The 24,156-nt window shown below is 44.0% G+C and overlaps 3 protein-coding genes across 4 annotated transcripts; 2 read left to right on the forward strand and 1 right to left on the reverse strand.

The window, feature by feature from the left end:
- Nucleotides 1-95: 95 nt before the first annotated feature.
- On the forward strand, nucleotides 96-14,771 carry aebp1b (AE binding protein 1b). Its single transcript, XM_080467384.1, has 22 exons — nucleotides 96-911; nucleotides 2,134-2,304; nucleotides 2,392-2,454; nucleotides 3,247-3,660; nucleotides 4,438-4,512; nucleotides 4,995-5,060; nucleotides 5,319-5,390; nucleotides 7,343-7,414; nucleotides 7,524-7,633; nucleotides 8,015-8,154; nucleotides 8,581-8,665; nucleotides 8,750-8,894; nucleotides 8,988-9,076; nucleotides 10,029-10,152; nucleotides 10,419-10,615; nucleotides 10,730-10,906; nucleotides 11,097-11,260; nucleotides 11,410-12,002; nucleotides 12,095-12,234; nucleotides 13,432-13,531; nucleotides 13,661-13,827; nucleotides 13,899-14,771. The coding sequence occupies exons 1-22, from the start codon at nucleotides 659-661 to the stop codon at nucleotides 14,268-14,270; spliced, it is 3,789 nt and encodes a 1,262-aa protein (XP_080323510.1). The 5' UTR covers nucleotides 96-658; the 3' UTR covers nucleotides 14,271-14,771.
- pold2 (polymerase (DNA directed), delta 2, regulatory subunit) lies at nucleotides 14,524-19,356 on the reverse strand. 2 transcript variants are annotated; one of them, XM_080467385.1, is made up of 11 exons: nucleotides 18,531-18,857; nucleotides 18,170-18,405; nucleotides 17,501-17,622; nucleotides 17,278-17,401; nucleotides 17,080-17,194; nucleotides 16,799-16,997; nucleotides 16,613-16,693; nucleotides 16,163-16,320; nucleotides 15,942-16,069; nucleotides 15,751-15,852; nucleotides 14,524-15,137 (listed from the first exon to the last, which is right to left on the reverse strand). In XM_080467385.1, exons 2-11 carry the CDS (start codon nucleotides 18,396-18,398, stop codon nucleotides 14,977-14,979), a joined length of 1,419 nt encoding a protein of 472 aa, XP_080323511.1. In that variant the 5' UTR covers nucleotides 18,399-18,405; nucleotides 18,531-18,857; the 3' UTR covers nucleotides 14,524-14,976. The 2 variants fall into 2 exon arrangements, with proteins under 2 accessions (XP_080323511.1, XP_080323512.1); XM_080467386.1 differs by lacking the exon at nucleotides 18,531-18,857 and adding an exon at nucleotides 19,215-19,356 and having other exon boundaries at nucleotides 14,557-15,137.
- Nucleotides 18,882-20,612, forward strand: LOC308112136 (non-POU domain-containing octamer-binding protein-like). Its single transcript, XM_080467387.1, has one exon. It carries the CDS (start codon nucleotides 19,000-19,002, stop codon nucleotides 20,332-20,334), a length of 1,335 nt encoding a protein of 444 aa, XP_080323513.1. The 5' UTR covers nucleotides 18,882-18,999; the 3' UTR covers nucleotides 20,335-20,612.
- The last annotated feature ends 3,544 nt before the right edge of the window (nucleotides 20,613-24,156 follow it).

Raw genomic sequence — 24,156 nt, forward strand, 5'->3', positions numbered from 1 at the left:
TGGTCTGGTTAAAACACACAAACCCTCGCCTCCCCCTTTTGGCCCTTATTCTCCTCCTCCTCTTCTGGAATTCAACTTCCTAGGAATCACTCCTCTCTCCTGCTGTTCAGCTCTGTGGTGAGTCTGCAGCACGACAACTTAAGGAATTGATCAGGAGGTGCACACAAGTGGAAGTTAACCCTTCTTTTTCCAATGCAAGCTGTACAGTTTGGAGCCTTACCTGCCCTCCCTCAACCTCCTGCACCCTCTAATCTCCAGTCTGAGCACTGCACCTGTTGTGACTCGTCGGCCAGGTGAAGGGGATCCTCTGGCCTCACCCTGTTTTCTCAGCTGACCGCAGCTGTGGGGCATTTGGGAGCTCGGTCTATTCATTTGAAAGGCTTGCTGCTTGGTGTTGTATCTCTCTCCTTGCCTGCCTCTCCGAACCCACCTCCTCCCTGCCTCTCCCCTACCCCCCTCCCACTGCAGCTCTGTCTCGCCCAGTCTCAGTCTGGTTGACACTGTGGCTGTGGGGACGAGTGGAGCTGCTCAGACTCAAGTCAACGTGTGGATCCCATGGAGAACACACAGTGAGACTTCAACCTTCTGGGGGATAAACTGAAAGAGAGAGAGAGCAAACTCCAAACCAAAGGATTCTGTAGTTGGAAGAGCAGCAGGTATGAAAATCCAGACTGTGAGTGTGTGTGCGTCTCTGCTGGCCCTGTGCTGCCTGCTGGTGATCCCCAAAGGAGGGCAGAGCGCTGGGGGGATCGCTGCTCTGCGACGGTCTGAAGAGAGGGAGAAGGCAGAGAATCAGCCACAACGCGAGTCTCTGGATGACCCAGAAAATGAGCAGGAGCTTGCGGTGGATGAACACCTACTACAAAGGAGCATCAAGGCCAAAAGAGACACAGAGGGAGCTGCACAAGAAGGTAAGTGCAGGAGAAGATTTCTGTTTTGAACTTTACAAATACAAACCGTTACTCAGACGTGACATTAAAGTGGTGTTATGACATTTCTCGAAAGAGCAAGTGCAGACAAAAACACAAACTTTCACATTTGGCAGCTCCAACAAGCTCGACAAAGCCCAGATGGTCACCTGTCCTCTGCTGCTTCTCCACAGCACCGACTCAATAAACCACATGCAGACGATGTAGACACCGAGTGGAGCATCTTGCACACAGATTTCTATGACACTGATCTTTTCCACTGCCTCCGTAGCCACACGCCAGCATGATTAATACTGACCCCGATGTACATTCACCCTGCAGGAATGAGTTTGAGGAGTTCTTCCAAAATGTATTACACATGAGTCCAAGTCATTAATGGATCTGCTGAGGTGAGAGTGAGATGTTTATTGGGTACCTGGACGGATTTTTTGCCATTAAGACTAAGTAGTAAATAGAGCGCAACTCATGGAAAGAGAGAGACGCGTTTTCCATGACAGTGTCTGAGGAATTCAGAACACCTCAGCAGGAAATACTGATGGACCTCAAGCAACCACTGAAATGCGTCTGGCAGATTGTCGCCGGCAGCACTGCGTTTCTGACAATGCAGGGAGGAAATAGTTGCTTAATTCAATTTTCAAAAGAATCGCTCATGAATTATACAAGCAAAGCTACAACCTAATTGGGTTTTTTAATGTGTATAAGCAGTATGAATACCAATTGATTAATAATTCAACATATATTTGGCATTTTGTGACCCCTTGACCCTGTATAGGACATATGGATAACATGATCACATTTATTGGAGAGTACAAAACAGACTGTTTTGAAAACATTTCATCTGGATTTCTATGGAAAGTTCACATTCCATTCTATACACTACTGAATGCTGCTATCTTACACTGATATCTTTTATTAGTTTGAAAATAACAACCCAAAATATAACTCAATGGACTGAACATATTGTATGTTTTGCATCACGACTATTATGTATTAGCAACTTAGGATGTATTTCTTTCATTCATTTTCTATGGATTGTTTGGAATACATTACATAGAGTATTGGAAGTAGCAGGTCTACCTGAATATTATTGGATTATTCAACAGCCAGAAGTTTAAATAGAGTCAACAGAGATCTGGTTACAATTGCTTTAACTAAATGAGGTGTGGAAAACGTCCCTCCTCTCTTGTTGTCTTGGATTTGACAGGTATTGTGGGCAGGGTGAGGAGAGCACCAGAGGAAGGCAAGAAGAAGAAGAAGAAGGACAAGAACAAAGAGCCAAAGGACCCAAATGCCACTAAAAAGCCCAAATCTGCGAAGAAGGGGAAAAAGAAGGACAAGCACACAACGACCACAACTGTTCCGCCCACCACTACACGTGAGCAGAGAACAAAGCGGCCATGTTGGTGAATGAAATGTTTGATGTTGACTGAGACATTTTGACTTTGGTTTTGAATGTTTTCAGCAATCCCAACTGAACCGCCAACTGAACAAGAATCATACACAGACTACCCATATCCTGATGTTGGTGAGTGGCAGACATATGGGAGGTTTTGTTTTTTGTTTGCGGTTGATATTTCTGTTGTGTTACGACCTGACGTTGGTCACATGCAGACTGTCAGTCAGGATGACAGACCTCTTTTCTGTCCTCACAATGACGCTCGATTCGACCTGACGAGGCCTTGCCTCATTACCAGTAGCTCAGGGCAGAGGTCTGCAACCTTTGCATCCAAACGAGACATTCCCCCCACCTACTAGAATGTGTCTGTGGGCTACAAAACATATTCAAAACAAGAATGATGCAACAAACGAGTATATAAGTGAAAAAGTTGGAAAAAAACAGCTTGTCCTAATATCTTTTGTGGCTTCAATGGAACATGGAAAGTTGAGTGTTACATGGGAAACTCTGTAGAAGCAGAGGGGAAAGACACACTGATTTATAGTTTCAGATGTCAATAAATTAATAACGACATGGTTATGAAATCTGTGTTCCATTTCAGCAGATAGATATCTTTGCTCCGGAGAACTGGAAACCAAACAGAATTGCGGCGAATAACCTTCTTTCTTTAAGTGTTGCTGTAAAGTGGTGAGAAGGTTTTAGTCCTCCTGGCTTCACTTCACTTCACTTCACTTCACTCCCACAGTCAGTTACTGAATCGTACATTTACAAAAAAGACCAGCTTGTTGTTTGCCCAGTATGAAAACAAAGCCCTGCCAAATAAAAGGGTCCATAAAAACAACCCTGGGCCTCATAAAGCCCTCTCTTGTCTAGACATCTAAGCCTGCCATCAGCGAGCCTTACCATTTGTTCTGTTGACAGACTCTGATTATTGGAAACCTGACGACGACTACTGGGAAGCCGAGGCCACCGCGTCCAGTCCTAAGGCCGAGACCTCAATCACAGATCCTCCAGACGACTACTGGAAGCCAGATGAGGAAGATCCAGCTGCTCCGGTGACAGACGGCTACGATGACTACTGGAAACCAGACGAGAAAGATCCTTCACCTTCCGCGCCCAACATTTATGATGACTACTGGAAACCAGACGAGAAGGAGCCGTCGCCCTCATCGCCCAGTGTTTATGATGACTACTGGAAACCAGAGGAGAAAGACCCATACCCCTCTGTGACCGATAACTATGACAGCTACTGGAAAGAAGCGGAGACGACACCCACCGCCCCTGAGGTTGATGGAAAGGTCGGGACAGATGACGACGATTACTGGGAGGCCACATGTATGTCTGGGTCCTTTTCTTCTCTCTGCTTTGTTTTCATTCGGGATGTTTGGGGTTGTGACAGTATATAAAACCCGATCAGGATTAAATACCAACAATCTCGGTGGGATAAACACACAAGACAAGAACAAAAATAACGATCTGACCAAAAAGACACTTTTTGAAACTTAATTGCTTCTGGTATATTTTTCACATCAGAGTGTATTTGCACCAAAGACTGATTTCAAAACAAAACAATAAGCTGAGAAAATTGACTAAATTACAATTTTTTTTTTTTTTTTTTTACTAAAGCCAGCTTCATCAATACCTCATCACAGCGTCCTTTTATTAATTTTCTGTTTCAGACCAGTGTTTTGTGCAAAAATCAATTTTCTCCTTGATTTATAGTGTTTGCAGATTATTAGTTTCAGGTAACATGTTATTTGTGTAAGAGGCTGAAATGGCTTGATAGACATACATACGCAGACCGAATGTTGAACACCTTTATTATGGTTCTGTGGCCTTTTCAGCTGAAGTCAAAGGAACTTTTTTTTTCCACGGCATTAGAAGCTGGAAACAGTGCGGCCCTGAGACACGCGCTCTCATTACTCTGTCTTTCCACCATAATGCACTACCTATACTCTTCCAGCATTTCCACTAATTTTGTCACACCGGCCTGATTTACCCTTTCTCTTACTTTCTCCTATTTCTCCATCTGTTAGTAACCTTTAAATCATATCCCACACTTTGCCTTTTTGAAAATCGTCCCACTACTTTTCCTTTTTTTTTCATCTGCAGTTGAGCTGCCAGACAACCTGCCGTTTCCTGATGGCAAAGAGGTCAGCCCTGAAATAGTAATAGAAACTCTACCAGGTAACAGCCAATCACTCAAACATGTTAGAAGTTTAACTAAAACTGATCAAACTCTCAGCCAGACGATTTTACTATACAAAAATGGGCAGAGGAGCACATGTGAAGAACATTACAGAGTCCGTGAAATAATCGGCCCTTCTTGCGTGGGTTTGCTTTACGTCACAGTCAGGAAGAACTTTCCATAGTTTTGTTGTGGCGTAAAGAAGTAACAAGCCCTGTCATCAGATCCCAGCTCGGTTGTTATTCTTATAAATGTGAACTAAATATTTAACAGTTCTATTACATGGGCAGGCGTCAGTGGAATCCAAATATATAGAGCGACTCTTGTGGTGTAATTCAGGGCAGTGCTAACGTGTAAAATTTAGCAGATTAAACCATATCATCTCATAAAGTTGTGCGTGTAATGCTAAGGCTTCTGTAAATCATTCAATGAAATGTCTAACTTGGTGTTTTGGGTTTTGTTTTTTGTTTTTTTTACACAGAGGAGCCAACCGTGGCGGCACCTTATGAGGATACGTGGTACGATGAATACGACGAATACGGAATGAGTGCGTGCACACATGGGAAACATATCCATACACAAATCTTTTCTCTTGGATTCATTTATTAAGACACAATGAATGTACACCAGCACCAGCAAAGAGCAAGTAGAACAGGATAAACAGCAGTCAGTGTAATAATTTTCAAGATTTACAAAGATCCCTTGCAGCCTTTTAACTCTTTATGAATCCTAATGCACACACGCAGTATAGTCTGGTCTATTGTTACCGCTTAAACATTATCTGTGATTTTATTGTTTTCTACAGGGAAGAAAGAGGACAAATGGATGGAGAAGGAGCGAGAAAGAGCAGCAAAAGAAAGAGAGAGGGAAGAGAAAGGTAAGAATATCCAGCTGTGGATTTTCTTGCATCACAGTATTCTGCACAATCATGTCAGATGTCATACAATACTGCAGTTGCCAAAGCAAAGAATGTGATCTGTGACCTGAGTGCAAAAGTACTGACAGATAACAGCACAGTACTCTAACATGCTCACTCCCCCTTTTCACGTTTCTCTTATAAGAGTTTGCAGATGTTGCACTCCCTCCATACAAATGTGTTGGTCTGTGGAACTTGCTCACACTTGCATGGCAGGGACAAAAGTTCATCTCATCTAAACAAAAATGAAGATTAGGGATGCAAAATATTCAGAAATCCCCTCATGAGCTGGACTGAAAAAAGAGGAGGAGGGAGAACAATCGAAAAGGATCCGTGTGCATCAGATTAGAGTGAGTGATAAGCAGAACCAGACAACAGGGGGGAGCGATCAGGCCGGGAATTTCGTAATACATAAGTCAGAGCTCTTTTTGTTTCTACCTGTCTGCTGCATGTCATGAGGTCAGCTGGTGGTCGAGGAGTCAATGATGTATGACACTGTCAGGACTGGTGTCAAAAGGTCACTTCCTGAGTGCACGGGTCACTGCAGTCAAGGTTGAAAATGAAAAGATCCTGACTTGAAGTATAAAGGAAAAGTTTTAGAGAGTCTTTCTGGGGCATATGAACAAACCTGCAGGTTCAAAAGAGGGTTGATGGATGCATGCAAAGGTGTTAGATGTGCATTCTACACCTGAGTTCAAGTTCAGCTAATAGTGTGTAAAAACTCTTCTGTTCAGCGATGTCGGCTCAAACTGTGTACTAAAAGAAGTGCCATCTCTGAAAGGCACTGTTTTAAAGACATTTTTATTGGCCCATTCCTTGAGACTGTTAACATCAAACGTCTCTCCTACGAACAGTCATAAGCGGGGGTTGTCTTGCTGTTCTGAAAGTTCAGTTTAGCCATGTCCCTCAGTTCTTAATCTCACTGACATCTCATTCAGTGTGACAGTAGTGTAGAGGTTAGCTATGAGGCTCGATAATACTTTGCTTATGTATTGCTATCGCCCACGGTCCAAAAACATGCATATGTTTAATTTATCACTTTAAAATGCCTGTAGGAGTCAGAGTGTGGGATTGTTTGCAATGGTCCCTGCTGGGATCGGCTCCAGCAGCCAACGACCCTGAGTTAGATAAAGAGGTCTAGAAGATGGATGGATGGATGGATGGATGGATGGATGGACAATAAGATACAATAAAGCATAAATGCTCCCTTCATCGAAATGAAAAATAAAGAAACAAACTAAACTACCGGAGGTATAGAAATCAGGTGTCTGTGTCAGAATTAAAGGAGAAAGTTGCTAGAAAAACTAACTTCAGGACAGTTACTACATGTGCACAGTTGGCGACTTCTCATTTGTGTGAGTGAGTGTGTGTGTGTGTGTGTGTGTATGTGTGTGTGTGTGTGTGTGTATGTGTGTGTGTGTGTGTGTGTGTGTGTGTGTGTGTGCGTGCGTGCGTGCGTGCGTGCGTGCGTGCGTGCGTGCGTGCGTGCGTGTGCGTGTGCGTGTATTGTAGACAAATGAGCTTACAACATGGTTTACAGTGTAAAACTGTCAGTAAAACATCTGGCATCTGTGCTACCAGTAATAAACTACAGTGTGTCAATTCCCCACATGGTTTATGCGTCAAAATATGAAAAAGGAATGGACCTTCGATTCTGGAGTCTTCTTCAGCTAGTAAACCTCTGAGTCAGGATGGTCTCTGTATTTTATTAGAGCTCGGTCACACTGGAGCCAATCTCAACATCTGGGCTTCTTCTGAGCTCCAATTCCTCCTGGGGTTTTCTGGCATAGAATATGTTAAAACGAGGATGTGTTCCTAGATCACTCATGGGCAGAAAGAGAAAGAAACAGAACTTTCAGCCAAGATGGAGCAGTTTTGTTTTGTATTACGACCATTTTTCTGAATTTTGACAGAGAGAGCGCAGAAGCTGAAGGAGGCAGAGGAGCGAGCCAGGAACAGGCCACGTGTCTTCAAAGAGCCAAAGAGTGAGTCAACAGCGGTTTGGATCTGGCAGACGTTCATTCAAACAATATCCATTAATGTGAATAACACCACATTTGTCATCCTTTTGCTGTGTATCTGTGTATGCGGCAGAGTGTCCTCCCCTGGGAATGGAGTCGCACAGGATTGAGTCAGACCAGCTTTCAGCCTCCTCTGTGTCTCAGTATAGATTTGCACCTCCGAGGGCGCGCCTCAACATGCAGGTACACAACAATCAGAGCAGACTGGCTTTCATTGTCAACAATTAGTTACACTGTAGCCATCACTTACCCACAGGCAGACTTTGAAATAACCACCGGCTACCGGCAACACCAGAAAACACTGCTTTTGTTCAGTCTGTCACTTCTATTAGCTTCTTTTGCAGTTTGGTACCTCATCCTATAGTCAAAGAATCTATTTTGCATTGAAATAATTTCTTCAGTAGATAAATCTGCTTTTCCACTAAACACATCTGTGTAAATGAATTCATGATAAACAGATATTTTCTTTAAACTTGTACAGAAGTATATGCGAAAGGGCGCGTTACAAATGTCAATGAATGTGAGAGGTCAAGCAGCATTTTTTAGGGTCTCTGTGGTTCCCAGGGCTCAGACGACGAGGAAAGCATGAGAGGAGGAGCGTGGTGCGCAAACGCAGAGGACAAGATCCATTGGCTGGAGTTCGATGCTCGCAAGGAGACAGAGTTCACAGGAGTCGTAACTCAAGGAAGAGACTCCCATAATGAGTGAGACACACACACACACACACACACACACACACACACACACACACACACACACACACACACACGGAGAGCAGTGTGTATGACTACGAGCCAGCCTTTCCTGTGTGGAGTTTGCATGTTCTTCGTGTATGTGTGTGTGTGTGTGTGTGTGTGTGTGTGTGTGTGTGTGTGTACTCCAGTTTCCCTCCACAATCAGAAAATATGCTTTCTGAGTTCAAATTGTGATTCTAAATCAACCATGAATGTGTTGTTGTTGTTGTTTATTTTGCTGTTTTCCCTGTGATGGACTGATGACCTCTCCATGGTGTGTGCTGCCTCTGGTATCTGCGATCAGCTTCAGCCGCCCGTAACCCTGAATTAGATAAAGTGAAAATATAAATTGGAGGAATTCAGTTCGAGATCCAACATTATGTTTTGTTGTCTCAGGAGTGACTTCGTGACGTCCTACTTCCTGGCTTTTAGCAACGACACCAGAGAATGGACCACTATTCATGATGGATACGCTGACTGGGTGAGTTCCTATAGTTGTGTCACACTATTTTATGCATCCCTTCCTGTTACTTCATGTTTCTCCCTCTAACCTCCACTTGTCTAGTTGTTTTTTGGAAACAGCGATACGGACACCCCTGTGATGAACCAGCTCGCAGAGCCTGTGCTGGCCCGCTACATGCGCATCATCCCTCAGAGCTGGAACGGCTCGCTCTGCTTGAGGATGGAGATCCTGGGCTGCCCCGTACCTGGTGAGGCCCCCACCTCCAATCACACTTAGACTGGCACAAAGTGAAGCACCTACAATTCATAATATAGTTCTCTTCTTTTTTTTTAACCCTCAGATCCTGTCAATGTCCAGTACAGACAAAATGAAGTGACTCCAGTGGATTACTTGGAGTTCAAGCACCACAGCTACTCAGAAATGGTTGCAGTGAGTATGACCATCTGCCAGTGGGTTTGGATTTAATTCCTACAAAGATGTTTGCTATTTTTCCTCCCAAAGACTAAAGCTTTCCCAGAAACAAATAAAGGCGTTCACACACAATTTGCAATATGACCGAGAAACTAAACACTGTGAACTGTAAACTATGTTTCTGTGTTATGATGAAATATGTAATTTTAGATTGTTACGACGGAGAATGGTAGCAAATTAACAAAAACAAACATTGTGTGTGTTTAAAAAAAAAAAAGGTTGTTGCGTAATTTAGTGCTTCCAAAATTCTACCGTTCCGTTGAGTTTCTCCTCCCTTTGAACTGTGCATGCTTGTGAGTTGGAGCTTTACAAACTGCAAAGACCACGGTGCTCATTTTCACAATCATACTGATTATGACTCTAACAAACATTCTGAAATATCAGCAGTCTAACCGCTGTCAAGGCTCCATATGTACTGCCTCCATCCTCTGTTATTTGCACTTATGTGTCACACTAATTTATTCGATAGAAACAGTGCTCATTAATAAAACTAAACCGTGAATGAGCAAGAAATGTTATTTAAAAAAAATAGACATACAAAAAGGGATTATAAGATTAGTGAAAATATTGAAACTGTACTCTTTCCATTTCAACTTACAGATACAGATAAAATAATACAAAAGTAAATATATCCACAGAGACCATACCGCCCAGCCTGGTTCAATACATACCCACTTTCTCTTGGCAGTGTGAGCATGAACATTATATGAGGCAGACGTACCTCTCCTGTCTATATCTCCCACTTTTGTAAGAGCTAGTTCAGCCTCACTCATTCACATTGTGCTACATGCTGCTCTTTTCTGGCATTTTATTTACAGTTCAGCTTGAAGTTTGAGTTTGCCTTGGAGATAATTGTAAAATATGCCCAGTACATCTCCCACTGACTGTTTGTTTCCTCTCACGCGTTCAGCTCATGAAGTCAGTGAATGAGGAATGTCCCAACATCACCAACATCTACAGCCTCGGGCGCAGCTCCAAGGGACGGGAGATTTTGGCCGTGGTCATTTCTGGAAACCCCACCGAACACGAAATAGGTGAGAAAGCCAACAGTGCAGATACAACGGTTTGTATTGCAACAAGACGTGTTTCCCCATTTATGAGCAATACTGGAAAAAATGTTTTTCATTCCAAACAGCTGTTTTTGCTCAAATGTTCCTGTTGTCTCAGATGTTGATCAAGTCAAACTTTGCAGAGCCTTGTTTTCCGCACTGTTGATGCCTTCGTCGAAATCCCAACACCAGATGCAACCCAGCAGATTGTAGTTAACAGCAATTACAGTCCTGCCCTGTTGTCTCTGCAGGTGAGCCCGAATTTCGCTTCACGGCCGGTCTCCATGGCAACGAGGTGGTGGGTCGGGAGATGCTCCTGCTTCTTATGCAGTACCTGTGCAAGGAGTATAAAGACCGAAATCCCAGAGCCCAACGTCTGGTGGAGGGAATCCGCATTCACCTGGTGCCCTCGCTCAACCCAGACGGACATGAAGAAGCTTTTGAAGTGGTATTTAAATTTTTTTTTAAATAAAATAAGTGAAAGAGAAGCATGCATGAAATAGTCATAGTCATAGTGAGTAATCTGTGCCAATGTGTCCTTCCTACAATTTCTCCCCTGCAGGGATCGGAGCTGAGTAGTTGGACCACAGGACACTTCACCGAGGGCGGCTTTGATATCTTCCAGAACTTCCCCGACCTGAACAGTATCCTGTGGGATGCTGAAGACAAGGGCATGGTGCCCAAACTCACCCCCAACCATCACGTACCCATACCAGAGAGCTATGAAACTAACACCTCGGTAAAGAAACAAGAGATGAAACATTAACATGATTACAGATTCTGACAATACACAGCCTTCATTAAAGGCCACCATAGTATATGCGGAATATGGAGTATGAATTTACAAGACAATTTTTCCTTTACAAACACAGTTGTGGGTTTACTTCTCTTCCGTTTGTGTGATCATGATCTTCCTTCCTTTGTTGCAGATTGCTGTGGAGACCAGGGCCATAATCTCCTGGATGAAAAGCCATCCATTTGTGTTGGGTGCAAACTTCCAGGGTGGGGAGACAATTGTGGCCTATCCTTATGACAGCTTACGTCTCAACAAGCCTGCTGACAGCCACAAACCCCACAGTCGCAAGAAGAGACAGTGAGACAGTTCATTTCTTTTTTCTGTTTGTGCTCGGCGGTTGCTACCTGGATCCTGCACTTATATACACACATTCAAATCTTTTCACATTTTTTGTGCATTTGTCAAACACAACAATATCAAAGAGGTGAAACAATCATTCTTCACAGGTATGACGAGGAGGGCTTTGATGTGGCCGAGTGGGGAAGGGGCTACCATGAGGAGCCAGAAGAAAACTGGAGGAGCAGAGGATACTCCGAGCCAGAGGAGGAGTGGCGAGGGCATGGCTACGATCAGGGTTATGACCGTGGGTACAACCCTGGCTATGACCAGGGGCACAGCCAGGGTTATGACCGCAACCAGGGCTATGAGCACGGCCAAGGGTACGACCATGGCCAGGGGTACGACCATGGCCAGGGGTACGACCACGGCCAGGGGTATGACCACGGTCAAGGGTACGACCACGGTCAAGGGTACGACCACGGCCAGGGGTACGACCACGGTCAAGGGTACGACCACGGTCAAGGGTATGGGCGCAGGGAGGAAGAGGAGGATGACAGAAGAGGTGGCGGCTACCAGTATGCAGAGCCTGAAGACGAGCCGAAAGTGATTGCAGACGAGTCGCTCTTTAGGTGGCTCGCCGTCTCCTACGCATCCACACACCTCTCCATGTCACATAACTACCTGGGCTCGTGCCACGGAGACATGACCCCTGGGGGCCAGGGGATCGTCAACAGGGCCAAATGGAAACCTGTCACAGGCAGTGAGTAGTGGCGACTGCATGGCAGCGTCCCCTGCTGGACAGTATGTGCATCACAGTGTCTGAGGTCAGTGTGCGTGTGATCCTCTTCTCAGGTATGAATGACTTCAGCTACCTGCACACCAACTGTTTTGAGCTGTCCGTGTTCCTGGGCTGTGATAAGTTTCCTCATAAGAGTGAGTTGGTGTACGAGTGGGAGAAGAACAGAGAAGCAATGCTCATCTTCATGGAGCAGGTCAGTCACACACAAACACAGAACACAACGGTTTCTGGCCGCATTGAGGGCAGAAACTGTATGGGCATCCGTCTCAACATACAGTACGAGGGACTTCTATCTGATTTAAACTCTGAGGAATTAGGAATCTGCCTGGAACTGTCATTGCAACTGTCAACGTTGCAGTTTTACAGTTTCTTTGAAAACCTTTGCAAACACATATTTTTCCCTTTTTTCCCTCATATCTATACTTCACTTTAGAAATTCTATTACATTTACTGCATAGCACACGTTTGAGGACTTCATTCCAATATTTTTTATATTATAGATTCTGTTTTCATTTGAAGATACCTGGACTTCTCCAAATGTTATCGAACGGGAAAATGACATCAAAAAGATTATTTCTTCATATATTCATCACGGATATCAATGGACAACAGACATGAAAATACTGAAATTATTAGACTGTTGAAGGGGATTACTGTGAGGTTGAATTTGTTGACAAGTCCCTGAAGATGAACCCAAATGATTCAGAACTTCAACAGAGACTGAGGTTGTTGGCATGAGGGACAGAAATTGATGTGTGACAAACTTTTTAAAGCTTTTGTCTCCAAGGCAGTTCAGAGTCTACCTTTTTCAATAAAAAGTCATTTATTTCCCCCCCTATACACTTGAAGCTATATTCATATCGATTTCAAACCGATTGCGACTACTTTGGATTCTATTTTTTTATAATTAAACAAAATCTTTTTATTCATCCATCTTTAGTAGACATTTCTTTGTATGATAGGAGGGTGCTAGTCTGGATAGAACATGCAACCTCCAGACAGGGAGGCCCTGTCTCGATCTGAACCTCTACCTTTCATGGTGTGACCGTGCTGACTAACCACTACAGAACCATTCTGCCCAGACAGCCTTTAGCAACAATCTGACTGTTGACCCCATACTGTAGTTATCTTGAATTACAAGGCAATTCCATTTACCACAAATCTCTTCCTGTTTGGGCAGAGCTGTGTAAACACAGCTGTTGTATGTAATTCTCACCTTCACAATTGTAACTGAGCGAAATATTCCTTTAAAAAATGTATTCATGAAAGAGCAGAAAGATTAATTGTACAGAACAGTTACAGACGTGCTATTTAAGCGCAGCAACATGAGGCTTTTTTGATTATATAGGTGGTTGGCTCCTTCACTAATTCTCTGACACCTGCTCTTCAGGTACATCGTGGCATTAGAGGGGTTGTGAAGGACCAGCAGGGGAACGCCATCGCAAACGCCACCATATCTGTGGAGGGGATAAACCACGACGTCACCACAGGTCAGCCTCCTGCTCAAAACACAAATCAATTCTTTTCTTCTTCTTCGGCTGCTCCTTTCAGCGTTCACCACGGTCGACTGTCTGCCTCCTGTGATTTAACAACACCCATCTCCTTTTGCTTTATTGAAGCACCTACAGGGGATTACTGGCGTCTGCTGAACCCGGGGGAGTACCGTGTGACAGCTCGGGCTGAGGGCTTCTCCTCCGTGACTAAACTGTGTGTGGTGGGTTATCAGGCAGGAGCGACTGCGTGCAGCTTTAACCTGGCCAAGTCCAACTGGGACCGCATCAAACAGGTGAGACCGTCCTCCCCTCATTTCACACTGGACCAACAGTACTTGATTAAAGTGTCATAATTCCTCTGCAGATAATGGCTCTCCATGGAAACAAGCCAATTCGACTCAGCTACGGTAACAACAGAGCACAACATCCTGCAGGAGGCAATGGCCAGAGACGTGTGGTCGACAACAGAAATGGGTATTCCCCAAATCCACAGCCCAGTGCCGAAAGGCAGAGGAGGCTCAGGATCGCTCGTCTCCGCCGCCTTCGGCAGCTGAAATTAATGAGGCTAAGATCCACGACGACATTACCCCCGACGACCACGATTCCCACAACACCAGAGACCACGACGGCCTGGTACGACTCGTGGATCATAGGGGAGGGACAGTCCTCAACGCCTGGTGGGTTCACAGAGTCCTTCCTGGATTATAACTACGAATACAAGATTGATGACTATTAACACAAACACACACGACTTGTTTCACTTAAAAACCACCCTCTCCCTATAGTACTTCTCATTACCAGGTTGTACCTTCAACTGTTTTAGCAGTCAAACAAACCGTCATTGTATGGCATAAACAATGAGAATGTAGGAAATTAACTCCATTAAAGATAGTCTGTTACTTAACACTTCACATTGAGACCTCTTTACAGGAAAAGACCCAAATAACAAAGAGGTTCTCAGTTTGAGATTTCACACTGCACGTTTCTGTCTCTATCAGTCTTTTAATGAATGCTGTCTGTTTGGCTTCATGAAAAGTTGTTTATTGTGGATAAAGAAACAGCTGGATTATTTACAGTCCTCATTCACGGTAGAAATGTTTTTACAGTATCTGTCACGGAAAATGTGTGAAAACAGGTCACGGTTGGTAACAGACAGAGAGGAAGAGTTTTCTGTCATGTTTCCTCAGACACAGCTGAGGTAGAAGAGTTATTTTTCGAATAAAGGCTTGTTAATACACACGTGTCTCTTCCTGCTTTTTTCACAACACCTGGTGTCTACTAGGGATAAATATGTGCCGTTACAGCAGGAGCAACTCTTAACAGTGATTTCAATAAAAACACCGACATCACACTTGCATCCATTTCGCAGCGATTATATTTCTTGCTTAAAAAAATTGATGTGATGAGTTTGTGATCGGAGATGTCAACACGTTGGAGGACTTTCAGTGGCTGATGTTCATCTCACTTTCCTCGTCTTCTCCGGCGGAGAACGCCGAGAACCTGACTGGCTTACATTCAAGGGTGCGTAAATTGACCAGGCACGCCGTCTGAGTGCTGCTGAACTCCGGAACAGTGACCAGGAGCACTTCCTGACCATCAGCACCTGCCATAGGGAAAACAAATACACTCAGCACACTTTGATGGCAATAAAAACACGATAACTGACAGTAATTAGATAATTATGACGATCGCTTCTGACTGTGGTAATAGAAGAACCTAAAATGTTTCGGTCGTTCGTTCGGATATTAAAATCACACAGAGATTAAAAATCTGTTATTTTCTAAATATTGGGTCTTACCATTTGTTTTGAGGGAATTCAATGCTCCAATTTAGAAATAGTAAAGTGTATTGCTTTTTGCTGTTTACATGAGCACAAGAATAATCTGATAACTACAAAAATCCACTCACTTTGTGCATCTTGAGCCACAGGAAATCTTTGTTTTCTTTCTACATGTTACTCTTTTATATTAAAGCTGGGGACTTGGAGCTGTGTGGTGTTCAGCTGTATTCATAAAACAGCTTTGATGTATTATTGTCATCAGAAATTAGGTTAAGAATGAATATCCTCGAATTAAGTGAGAAAAGAAACCATTGAAATACACCTTACAGAATACTTTTGCTCTTGACTCATTATTCAAATATCGTGTGGAATCTGGTGGACTGTGGGATACTCTGTTATGTGGATGTGCACACTTCACCAATATCAACACACTCACCTTTAATGAGTTTGGACTCAAACGTCGGGGCATTGCCACTGAAGTAAACATGGGGACACTCTTCCAAGATGAAAGGATCTTTTAGGTAAAACGGGTAACAACCTGGTTGAGAAAAAGTTCTCTAATGTGAATACACTTGCATTAGGCTCAGAGCTGATGGAGACCTTGTTTTATGCTCTGCAGAAACTCACCAAGAGTATCAGGTGCAGTGGGAGCGAGGTGTCTGAGCCGCAGCGTTTCCTCCAATATATCCAGGTGGCTGTCCAAACTGCTGTACTTCTGAATATCACACACATTTTGACCCGATGTGCCCAAAAACCTTTGTTGGAAGACACACAAAAAAAAAACATTGTTGTGAACGTATCAATATTTGATGGAACATGACCCGAGTGACGGGCGTGTGACTGTGTACCTCACTCCATCGATGTCAGCCTGATATGGATTGGAGACGAGTTGTAGTGTTGGGTAGGCAGAGGACAGGGGAAACATACACCGGTGAAGAGGCTGCTGTGGCAGGGTGAAGTTGGAGGGATCATACTGGCCCGGCATCACATCCACAGGAACAGAAGCCTTCATCACACAGAAAACATCACATAATCATGTCAGTGGTTTGGTGGCAAAAACCTAAAGAGATGCTTTTGCAGATGATCTAGCTTTAGATTACAAAGAAAAAAAGAAGAAAAAAAAAAAAAGGAGTTTCACTAACCTAAAGGTCACTTAAGTCGACCTGACATGATATAAACAATGTGTCTGATAAACTTCACTAATCCAAGTATCTCAACTTTGCTTCGTAAAGACTAATTCTGTCTATATGTAGTAAAAAAAAACAAAAAAAACAATTCTTGCATATGGACAGACTCACCACCAGCTGAAGCAGCAGCTCATCCAACATACGAATAGCATCCACACTGCCAGCCTGAGTCTTCTTTGTGAGATATTTGGCCTGTAAACAAACAAACGAACAAACCAAAGTGTGATTGTCCAGAAACAGTTGAATTAAAGTATCAATAAGGAATTGTGTGTTAAGTTAATGTCTTCCTCTTCGTACCTTCGTAGAGGCATCCTTCTCCTGGGTGCTTTGGCTCAGGAGGTTTCCTGCCAGCAGGACCCTGGAAATGGTTGCTGCGCCGCTCTGCTCACCGAGGTCACCAAGCTGACCGGTTATCATGTCAACCAGCAACTGTAGCCCCAACATGCTGTCTGCACTACTGCTTCCCAGGCCGAGGCCAGACGCAAGAAGCACAAACCTGAAGAGAAACAAAGTAAATTCATTCTGTTATCATTAAAAACCTGGGCTCTAATCTGTGCATGCCGGGGGCCCGTGTTTACCCGTCAGTGCAGAGCTCAGGTCTCTCAGTCTGCAACGGGAGGTCCGCCGTGCAAAAGTCCTCAACTGTGAATTTTCCGTTATTCCTTTCAGCTCCGTATATTGCGATAACACTCCCTGAGTTTGGATGAAAGAAATGCCTTTAAATTCTCAACATGTGTTGACAGACATGCCAGTGACGTCCAAAAACAAATACTAACCTGTGACACACTTGTCTTTGTCAATTTTTCCTTCTAGTTTGATTCTCTGCAGTTCATCCTCCAGAATAAGCTCATCTGTGTCTGTGATGTATTTGGATGGTGTAGGCTGGGGCAAGAGGTTGTGCTGACAAGAGGGAAAGCAAAAAATTATATTGTCCATGTCGAGATTTTTTTATTTTATCCATTGTGAATGCAGTGAGTTGAATTCAGGGTGCTCGCCAACCTCCTCGCTGATTTCTTTGAGAATAGATGGCTGCAACTCCATTCGCTTAAACAGAGTCCCCACGATGCAACACTGCTCCCCTGTTTCTAGATCACACAACTTCCTGATGCACACATCAGACCCTGGAGGAGGAAAACAAAACATCGGAAAATATAATCATGACTGGATTATGACACAATGGCATATTGTGCATAAACAATTAAAACAGTTAAATAAAAAGTCATCACATGCAATCTGCCTCTCCCTTGAAAGATCACTTTTTTAGAACTGCTTTTATCCCATTCACATCACCTGACAGATCATCACAGTCATTCTTCAAGGTTTTTTCTATTGTCTTTCAGAAAACGTCAAGGGTACGTGGCCCTTCTGAGCCAAACATTAAGTTGTTTGGCATTTCTGCTGACTTTGTACCACATTTGTGATTCTATACGTTATTAATCCAGCTGTTATTGTGTTCTCACATAATCGTGGTTCTATTATACACTTTTGCATAGCAATATGTGTCACGTTTAAGACATTATGTGTCTTTGAGGGAGTCTGTTTCTGAGTATATCCATTCATCCTCTGTGCCACTTTATAAGCCCAGTGGACCTCTTCTGTAATCTACCCTTAAATATACTGTACAGTAAACTAAACATTGCATCTGTTGGACACCATGGCTGTTCTCACCCCACTTCTGCTGGGCTCTCTCTGACAGCAGCGGCCTCATCTGCATGAGCCGGGCGGCGTAGATATGGGCGTACTGGCGATTGAAGCTCCGCTCCCCGACTTTGTAGCGCTCGGCGCAGGATGTATAGGCCAGCGACACCCTCTCAAACACCGCCGGAGCCTGGTCCTCGGAGGGAGGGTAGGACAGCAGAGAGGAGCCATCCTTCTGGGCGCTCAGGTCGGAGAACATGCCTGTCCTGATGCAGATACAAAGGAAAGAGTAGAGATGAGCCTGGTGGGTTTATCGATCCACTGTCAGTGCTCCTACCAAACATTACGTCACAGACGATCAAGGCCAGAGTAACATGCGTAACGACCTCACCTTGGTTGGGTGTAGTTACACACTTTAAACCTGGTTTTAAGTTATCCTTGGATTTTGCTGCAGCCCACCGGAGAGCAACAGAAACTGTTCCCGCGAAATCACCCTCCTGACGTCACCGCGTTGTTTATGTCGAGACGAATTATCGCGAGAACCTTTTCGAAAAACAATATAAAGCACAATGTTTAGTTCACGCAAGAAAGACAGTGACTGACGTCCAGGGATACCTAAACTACACGGTTCACGCCTAAATGAGAGGTAGTTTTGGTAAAATAGGGGCATAAACGCGTCTCGAGGTGTCGCACATATTTTACGTCACTTATTCAAAAAGAAAAGTCGCACGGAGATGAGGTCACAATAGCGTCGCGGCCGTGTCGCCATTTTCGCTTCTCTTTGTGCGCACGGTCGGCTCAGAGTTAGCCTGATTTTAACGAGTTATTTCTGCATCGTGTTTTAATTCTGTGACGGTGAAATGCAAGGTAACAGAGGCCCCCAGCACAACCACGGCCCCAACCGCCCGGGGGAGCAGAAGAAGCCCGGAGGGATGGACACGAACGGTCAGCAGCCGGATCCCTGCGACCCGACCAACCCGAACGAGGCCTTAACCCTGGACCTGCAGAGCTTTAGGAAGCCCGGCGAGAAGACCTTCACCCAGCGGAGCAGGCTGTTCGTGGGGAACCTGCCTACCGGGATGAGCGAGGAGGAGCTGGAGAAGCTGTTCGCCAAGTACGGTAAAGCGAGCGAGATCTTCATCAACAAGGATCGAGGCTTCGGGTTCATCCGTCTGGAGACGCGGATCATCGCAGAGATCGCCCGAGCCGAGCTGGATGACACCCCCTTCAGGGGCAGGCCAATACGTGTGAGGTTTGCAACACACGGAGCCGCTTTGACTGTTAAGAATCTGCCCGATTTTGTGTCCAATGAGCTGCTGGAGGAGGCCTTCGCCGTGTTCGGTCAGATAGAAAGAGCAGTGGTTATAGTGGATGACCGAGGGAGGCCCACGGGGAAGGGGATCGTGGAGTACACCTCCAAACCAGCTGCAAGGAAGGCTCTGGATAAGTGTGCTGATGGTGCCTATCTTCTCACAGCCTTCCCTCGACCCATCATAGTGGAGCCCATGGACCAGTATGATGAGGACGAAGGGCTGCCTGAAAAGCTAATAAACAAAAACCAGCAGTTCCACAAAGAGCGAGAGCAGCCACCTCGATTCGCCCAGCCAGGCTCCTTCGAGTACGAGTACGCCATGCGTTGGAAGGCCCTGATGGAGATGGAGAAGCAGCAGTACGACATGGTCGACCGCAACATGAAAGAGGCCCAGGAGAAGCTGGAAGCCGAGATGGAGGCTGCCCGACACGAGCATCAGGTGATGCTGATGAGGCAGGACCTGCTGAGGCGGCAGGAGGAGCTGCGGAGGATGGAGGAGCTCCACAGCCAGGAGGTGCAGAAGAGGAAACTGGCCGAGCAGCGGCAGGAGGAGGAGCGCCGGAGGAGAGAGGAGGAGATGAGGATGCGGAACGAGGAGATGATGAAGAGGCAGCAGGAGGGCTTCAGAGGCAACTTCCCAGAGAACAGAGAGCAAGACATAAGGATGCATATGGGCGGCCACGGGATTCCCATGAACAGAAACTCACTGGGTGGCAATTCCGGTCCCGCTGCTGCAGCGAGCTTGAATGCAGAGAATACCCCAATGATGGCCGGGTCAGGAAACAACAACAACAACAACATGCCTGGAGGAGGCCAGGGTGGCTTCCCCAGAGGCCTCCCTGGAGCCGGAGACTATGGACCCAATAAGCAGCGCAGATTTTGAAAAAGATGTCTAGTTTTTTCCTCCCTTTTCATACTCACTGTATTCATTTCATGTAGTGAGAGTTACTTTTGAACTGCGGTAACGGCATGTATTTTTTATTTTTTTTTTTTTTGTACTTTTTTTTTTTTTTTTTGTACTTGCAAAATATGTTTTAAAACTAAAATGTCAACGAGCCATGTGTTTTACTTAATTTCTCACAGCAATGTAATTTTTTTTCCCATAGGGATAGAAAATGTTTTTGTCCTAAACATGTCAACTTTTCTGGAATAAATCCATGATTCCCTATCGGTGCAGTTTTCTTCAGACACTCAAGATCTCTCAAAGTTTTTAAAAGCACAGCTCAAACTTACAGAAAACATTGAACCAAACATTGTCATTTTTATAGAGCTGTAATTGATAAGTTCATCAAATATGGAATGAACAAAATGCGATGGAAACATATTGATTGATTTCAGGCACAATATAGTGAAAAGGTTATGAATGCATTGAACATGCAACACATAACTGAATTATTGAATGAATGGAGATGTCCAGACTCCACACTTTCTGATGTGAGTTTCTTAACAGATGCAATTACTTGAACTGAGCCGGTTAAGAGCATTTTTTTGCAGAGGCCCAGCTGACCACACAGTGATGTCAAGCAGCAGTAAGAATATAAATTCCCACTTTTTAGCAGGAAAAGCGCACCTGTAAATAATACAGTAATCACAGTAAAGGAGGGCTGCATCCATTCATTTAACTTCTGCACCAGTAGGTGGAGTCATTGTTAATGTTATTCACAACAGCGCTGTCCTTTCCAGATTATCCTTTTAAAGTTTTGTGTCCAAACATGCAGTAACAACCACAGTAAGGCTTCCAGCTGCACACTGTTCAATAGGAATGACACATTTCCCTGCACTACATTTAGGGAGATTCAATAAATGGTACTTAATATAACAGAAATACTTGCAGGGGGAAAATCTTTTCAAGCATCCCTCCACACTAAATAGAAAAATTTGATATTGAATAAACATGGTACTAGTTAACATAAGAAAAGGGTGAAGGGTAAGGGCTCTATTCTAAATCATCTGTTTCACAAACTATCAAAGCTGACAGAGACTTCTTAAGTAAATCAATTCCTGCAGCTTCCCCTCTGAGAGAATCTTAACCACAACACTCTGAAGCCACCCTGGAGGGAGGTGGTTATCGAGGCCTATTTGAGCTCTTCATCTTGGTTTAAAGTAGATTCAGAGTGTCTGTGAACAACAGAAAGGCCACCATGGGGATGTGGAATCAATGACATGCTGCACCTGACCCTTTGAAGCCCTTCTTCCTCAACACCACCTCACATTAGTATATTAGTACAAGAATTTGTCTCTAAAGTGGTTTATAACAGGACCTGTTTGAGTCATTCAAGTCAATCCTATGCGACTTCATGAGAATACTAAAGTGTTTGTTGCCAAACTACCGACACTTCACTAAAGAACAGTCAGCAACTTTGGCAAATTAATCTGTCAACCTGCTGCAGTGCAAAATGTCATACTCATCTTTGCCTTACAGCCTAGATGGCAGAAGGAGAGTGCTATAAATGATGGCTGATAAAGCGACAACTGTAAAGAGGGTGAAACTGCATGTTGTCTTGGTTTGACATCAGACGTTTATGATGATATCTTGACTGTATCTCGCCAAACAGCTTCTCGGTTCATTTAGATCATAAATGTGATCCCTTCCAAACTCCACCTGTGAAATTCACACTGATTTACGTACATGATTATGAACACATAATTGTTAAACCTTCAAAAACATTTGAACAATTAAATTAGGGTAAAATACCTTTGGCTATATTATGTTGGAACGTGTGTAGTCGTCATTCAGTGTAAAAACGAATTGAGTGCAACAGAACCCCCGTTAAAGGAAGCACATGTTTTCACGTGATTCTTTCAGTTATTCTACATTTTATGTAGACCAAGAATAAATGATACAATTATTGCATACACATGGAAATTGATCTGTTTGTAGAAGTTGCTGCTAATGTGTCAAAATCAAACAAGAAAACTGTAAAAATAAGAATAAGAATAAAATCAAACTGCTTTTCAAAACAAGCAGTGTTCTAGTAGCAAAGTGACAGATTTCATTTGGATAATAAATTATATATACACAGAGAGCTGAGTCTTCCACTCATTTAGACTGTCAATACTTTTTATTTTAATCTATGTGGATTTATTAGGATATCTTTGGGGAGCTACACTACAGCACCCAGGGAGACTTGCTGGGTTAAGGGCCTCGTTGGGGGGCCCACAGTGTCAACCAGTCAGCAGTAAGAGTTGAACCCCAACTCTCTAGTCAAACACCCACCAAGTCCATGTTTGTGGAACTTGTTGCACTCGCAGTAAGTTGACTTTTAGTTCTATCTCTCATCTACTTGTAAACTGAAACGATGCAAACACTCTAATGTGTAATCAAGGGGGTTTCCTCTGCCTTACAGGCCCTCTTGCTCTGCAGGTCCCCTTCACATTGAAGCGTAATGAGGAGAGATTTAAGATTGACCGCATAATCATTTGTTTAATGCTGCCCATTGATATTGACACAGACGTGGATGGAGGCATTCTTTATGTAATGGTTGCAGCCCTTTACGTTGCTCAATTCCTGTTATCATGAGCCGGTTATCACCATCGTGATATCGCGAGCTGCACTGACCACTTTCTATATGTTGTGCCTGTGAGGGACGTCTCAATACTTAGGATTGTTAAAAGGCCATCTTGATCACTGAAGGTTTTGGGCTTTTGTGTGTGTGTGTGTGTGTGTGTGTGTGTGTGTGTGTGTGTGTGTGTGTGTGTGTGTGTGTGTGTGTGTACGCTCGTAGACGAGATGTCAAAGAAGGAGCTGCAGTGGATATAACCCTAACCCAAGAGACGCATGCGGTGGATCATGATCCCGACAACAGTTCACAGCAGCACCACAGAGTCTGATGACGGTAGAAATAAACAACCTGCCACCAAATCATCCATCAAGATGACCCAACAAGAAATCTGCTACAGTGAATTCAGGGTTTTCTGGTCACTGATGTCATCAGTGTGCTCAATAAAGTGAATGTATATTGAATACGTCCCATCTTAACCTGAATTTAACTGAGCTGTATGTATTTGTCTGGGATTTTGCCAGTGAACTTGCTATCTGCAGTGAATTGATATTGTAAATATGGAGTTACACTTGTTTCAAATTACAAGCTGTGAATGTACACAACAAGGAAGAATTAAATAAACTTGCGTAATGTGACTTACTGGAGTCACTGCAGACTAAAGGTGAGGATGCACTGGTTCTGACAAAAATGGCCCAGGTGTGTCGTAGTATTTCACATAACTGAAAAAGTTACAAAATCTTGACGTGACTTATCAGCGTACGACCGTGCAAGGAACAACATCATATCTGCCCCATTTTTTTCTTGTCGTTTTTTTACCATCTTAGTTTATGGCAAATTTTGATCCGTGTGCACCTTCACCCTGATATCTCAGACGATGTCGCTCAGTTGCAAGCTTTATCTCTGTTTCTGACCTTGACATGTGATAAGAGCATTAATGACACTGTTGATATAGAAGCCGTGGGATGTGACGCGGTAAGATGATAAGTCTGGGTTTCCTCGTGTGGCTTCTTACTACTGTCTGCTGGCCGTCGCTGTGGAGATGTTCTGAAACTGTAGCAACAGTAAAAAGTATACTGTGTTGGAACAAAGCGCATCAGAGGCATCAGCTAATATAAAGTCCTCTCCGCACCTCAAAGGTCAAATAACCGGCATACAGCATTGTTAACTGTGGTCCAGAGGTCACATCCAAGATCACTGCTTGT

The sequence above is a fragment of the Lipophrys pholis genome (assembly GCF_963383615.2).
Source record: "Lipophrys pholis genome assembly, chromosome: 7".
NCBI lineage: Eukaryota > Metazoa > Chordata > Actinopteri > Blenniiformes > Blenniidae > Lipophrys > Lipophrys pholis.

Bases quoted from the DNA above. Each gene is read 5' to 3' on its own strand.
- aebp1b (XM_080467384.1), top strand. From the start codon at position 659: ATGAAAATCCAGACTGTGAGTGTGTGTGCGTCTCTGCTGGCCCTGTGC. The intron at 3,661-4,437 runs GTATGTCTGGGT...TTTCATCTGCAG, and splicing joins CGATTACTGGGAGGCCACAT to TTGAGCTGCCAGACAACCTG. The intron at 7,415-7,523 runs GTGAGTCAACAG...TGTATGCGGCAG, and splicing joins TGTCTTCAAAGAGCCAAAGA to AGTGTCCTCCCCTGGGAATG.
- pold2 (XM_080467385.1), bottom strand. From the start codon at position 18,398: ATGTTCTCCGACCTGAGCGCCCAGAAGGATGGCTCCTCTCTGCTGTCC. The intron at 17,623-18,169 runs GTGAGAACAGCC...TTCCTCCTCCAG, and splicing joins GAGAGCCCAGCAGAAGTGGG to GGTCTGATGTGTGCATCAGG. The intron at 16,070-16,162 runs GTACACAGTCAC...CTTCCAACAAAG, and splicing joins GCTGACATCGATGGAGTGAG to GTTTTTGGGCACATCGGGTC.
- LOC308112136 (XM_080467387.1), top strand. From the start codon at position 19,000: ATGCAAGGTAACAGAGGCCCCCAGCACAACCACGGCCCCAACCGCCCG.